The sequence below is a fragment of the Apium graveolens genome, chromosome 3, assembly GCF_009905375.1.
Source record: "Apium graveolens cultivar Ventura chromosome 3, ASM990537v1, whole genome shotgun sequence".
NCBI classification, from domain to species: Eukaryota; Viridiplantae; Streptophyta; class Magnoliopsida; order Apiales; family Apiaceae; genus Apium; species Apium graveolens.
Genome location: NC_133649.1, coordinates 195,070,611 through 195,074,380, shown reverse-complemented (window position 1 = coordinate 195,074,380; position 3,770 = coordinate 195,070,611). Strand labels below are relative to the sequence as shown.

The following is a 3,770-nucleotide window of genomic DNA, read 5'->3' as shown; positions in this document are numbered from 1 at the left end:
GTATTCAATTTACGGTCTTGTTCTGTTTAATTTTTCAACAATCATTGATAAATGGCCTCTTGAAGTAGTATTGCAGTAAGCCTTGGAGCCTTTGTGGGTTTTATGCAAGTTTAGGTGTTACATTGATTGATGTGATATTGATATAACAAAATCTCTTGTATTATTACGAAATTGAACAAACTACTCCATTTCATCGTTATATTATTCAACATCTATGGAATAGAGTTCAATTTTATTGCCTTTCTTTTGGAATCAAATAGATCGTTACCAAATTACAATAATTGTCTTGCTGCACATTGGATTCAGGATAGGGATCTCAGGGGAGACCAACTAAAGTATAGTTGATATATATGAAGGCTTTACTATATTATCTGGGTGACATTGTGGAATAACTACATGTAGCATGAGATGATGGATGTGTAGTACTAGTTATAGTGAAAGAGCTGAATTGATTGAACTCTCTTTTCATTGCCTTGTATACATGTTCTAGCCCTTCTTCAATCAACTCCGAAACTGTCTGTGGTATTGGTGGTATAATAATATCATCTGCTCCTTCCAACATTTTTACTACTTCTCCCATTGAAGGCCTCAGGGAAATGTCATCCTGAATGCACCAGAAGGCAACTCTCAGTGCCCTTGTTACTTCTTCTTCGTCCACTCTTCCTTCCAGTCTTCTGTCTGCAACTTTCGTTGGGGTCCCATTTGTCATCTCCTGTAGAAATCATAAGTGCCACATATATATATATATATATATATATCTGCTATCAAAGGCTGTGTATATACGTTTAGCTAAAAAAGCTGTGTGTAGATGAATTTAGTACTATACCTTGAAAGCCCATCCCGGAAAGAAAAAGTCCGTTGCATCACAGGTCATGTCGAAATTTCTTCTTCCACCTATGATCTCCAAAAGAAGCATTCCATAACTGTAAACATCGGCCTTTACTGTTACAGGACGGTTGCTAACCCACTCAGGAGCCAGGTATCCTCGGGTTCCTCTCACCATAGTGACAACCTGTGAGTGCTCTCTGCCCATCAACTTGGCTAATCCAAAGTCAGATACCTTTGGGCAAAAATTCTCATCCAACAGTATATTTTCTGGTTTTATGTCACAGTGTATTATCCTGTTTCGACACTGCTCATGAAAATAGGCAATCCCTTGAGCAGTACCCACTGCTATTTTAAATCGAGTTGGCCAGTCTAAAAGTCTCTCTCCATTTTTATATGAGAAAAATATCCACTTATCAAGTGATCCATTTTTCATGAACTCATAAACTAGAAGCCTGCAAATTATGACATATTCATTAAAAAATAGACAGTTCTTAAGGTATAAAGTGAATTTATCAAAATGAAAGATAACATACCTTTGTGATCCCTCCGAACAGAATCCACAGAGACGAACCAAATTCATATGATGCATAGAACCAATTGTGTTTACTTCAGTTATGAATTCCCTCTGTCCGTGAGGCAACATCTTATCGAGCTTCTTTACTGCAATCAGAGTTTCATCTGCTAGGCTCCCCTTGTATACACTACCAAATCCACCTGCATTTAAACCAATTAAGGAAAATATTTACCTCTCAGTCACAAATCATTAACTAATCAAATTATGAATTATATATATATATATAGTTGAACTTGAAACCCTACCTGTTCCCAGCAATTGGGAAAAATTTCTTGTCCTGCTTTGAAGATCACGAAAAGTGAAATTCACTGGAGAACCCGACACAATCATGGAATTCTGAAGAGCTCTCCTAAGGGATCTCTTTCTGTGAATGTTAATATACAGTAGGCAACAGAGAAGAACTATCAAAGCAGTTATGCTTAGAACAATAGGAAGGACCACAGTTTTTGTTTTCTTATTCATTGAATCCCCGTCTGATTTTCCTCCCTTGCTATTAATATAAACCTTGAGAAACATGGTTGAACTAGGATCCTCGTATCCACCAAACTCCAAGCTCTTCAAAATCCAACAATAGGCCTTCTCTTCATTCAGCCCATACACAGAAGCAACACAATTACAATCTGATAAACATGCATCACCGCATTTTGTCACAGTTGGTATATCACTATAATTTGCTATTACTGATGAGTCGGAAAAGTAGTAATTTGTTTGTTGTACTGATTCAATCTTATATTCAGATGTCGAATTTTCACGACGAGGTTTACATTCTCCTATCACCACAGGATTTCCATAACAATTGTTGCTATCTTTTGAGTCGGAAGTAGTCTCTGGCAAGCATGAACAAGAAGCATTAGTCTTTTTTCTATCCAAATTACATATCCCATTGCCACAAACACCAGCAATATCACAAGGATTTGACACTGCAGCCCACTCTGCTACCCATTGGCGTGATCCATTTACATCATTGTCCCATCTATACAAACGTATATTTCCATTACTCTCGAGAATCAATCTCCTAGGAATTATTGGACTACTGTTTGATTTGTTTACAGCAGAATATATACCTCCAGAATCATTATCATTCTTGTAAACATAAACTGCTCCATCTGATGATGAACCGTACACAATGCCTAAACTTCCTGCTTCATTTAAAACCGCTACAACCTCTCCAGTCACATTTGATATTTCAGGGCCTTCCCAATATGAGTAATTTGAGTAAGATTCTGGTGCTGAATTAGATGATTCAGGCATGTTGTAGGTAAGAGCTAGGCTTAATGATGTGGTTTGTTGTAACATTTTTAGTGCATAATAACCACCAGCATGAGAATATGGCGATTTTGATGATGTCAGCTCCTGAGAAACTGTTAACGGTTGGCCAGGGAGAATTGTGTCAGATGGATGTGAGAAACTTTGCCAAGAAATGTTCCGTTCAGCATCGTAGAGGATTAAGTTTCCATTATCTGACATGACAGCTGTTGCCACACCTGCTCGAGAGGTGTTTGATGACCAGGCTGTGGCTTCTCCATCGATCAGTACTAGGTTTCCTGAGGTGTCGAATTCCAGGACTGCATCTTTTGTGACTGGGGATTTTCTGTTGAGATAATTCAGAAAATAGGAAATAAATGGCCACAAATTATAGCAACTATATTACCTGCAAAACTTGTAGTAAATGCTAGAATTGAAGCTAGCTAGTATATGTAGTTACGTTTTATGTAGCACACGACATATGATATATTTATTTTTCCAACTGAAGATTGTGGCCGTCTCGCAGAAAGATGCTAGATTGACTGTTACTCAAGTATACTATTAAATGAAGGATGAGACTGAAGTATGTACATATGCAAATAATCACGACTAGAAAAATAACAGGGAGTTTTTGAAGTAATTAGCATACAGGTAAGCTGACCAAACAACAGTTGGATCACCGGGGAGTTGAGCGAACCATATCGCTAGTTGGAAGCTTTTACGATGATCAGTAGAGGCAGCAGGAGTGAATCCGAACGCAAAGGTTCCGTTATCAGACACCCATGACTGGTTTTCCTTCGCCAACAATCTCGACCCCAATTTTATGTCACCACCTGCATATACACCATCCCAAAAATTGACTACAACTACAAGCAAGAAGAACAGCATTGTCCTCATGTTTAAGAATTAGTATAGCTCTGACTACAAAATTTTCAGGAAGAGTTAGACATGTTATGTACTAGTGGGGACTGTCAAAAGTGTTGTTGTGTAGGAAAAAAAAATTGAATATGCGTGTATACAGGTGTCCAGTAGTAGTTTACCTACAAGGTTGACAATCTTTGGTCAATGCATTTATAAAACCCATCTCCATTTATAGATAAAAACAGGTGTGCTTATATGTATG

The 3,770-nt window shown here is 37.8% G+C and overlaps 1 protein-coding gene across 1 annotated transcript; it reads right to left on the bottom strand.

Moving 5' to 3' along the window:
* Window positions 1-242: 242 nt before the first annotated feature.
* On the bottom strand, window positions 243-3,559 carry LOC141713015 (G-type lectin S-receptor-like serine/threonine-protein kinase At5g24080). Its single transcript, XM_074516201.1, has 5 exons — window positions 3,297-3,559; window positions 1,648-2,993; window positions 1,362-1,542; window positions 827-1,280; window positions 243-712 (listed from the first exon to the last, which is right to left on the bottom strand). The coding sequence occupies exons 1-5, from the start codon at window positions 3,542-3,544 to the stop codon at window positions 368-370; spliced, it is 2,574 nt and encodes an 857-aa protein (XP_074372302.1). The 5' UTR covers window positions 3,545-3,559; the 3' UTR covers window positions 243-367.
* Window positions 3,560-3,770: the final 211 nt, after the last annotated feature.

Bases quoted from the DNA above. Each gene is read 5' to 3' on its own strand.
- LOC141713015 (XM_074516201.1), bottom strand. From the start codon at position 3,544: ATGAGGACAATGCTGTTCTTCTTGCTTGTAGTTGTAGTCAATTTTTGG. The intron at 2,994-3,296 runs GTATGCTAATTA...TTATCTCAACAG, and splicing joins GTTGTTTGGTCAGCTTACCT to AAAATCCCCAGTCACAAAAG. The intron at 1,543-1,647 runs GTAGGGTTTCAA...GTTTAAATGCAG, and splicing joins TTCCCAATTGCTGGGAACAG to GTGGATTTGGTAGTGTATAC.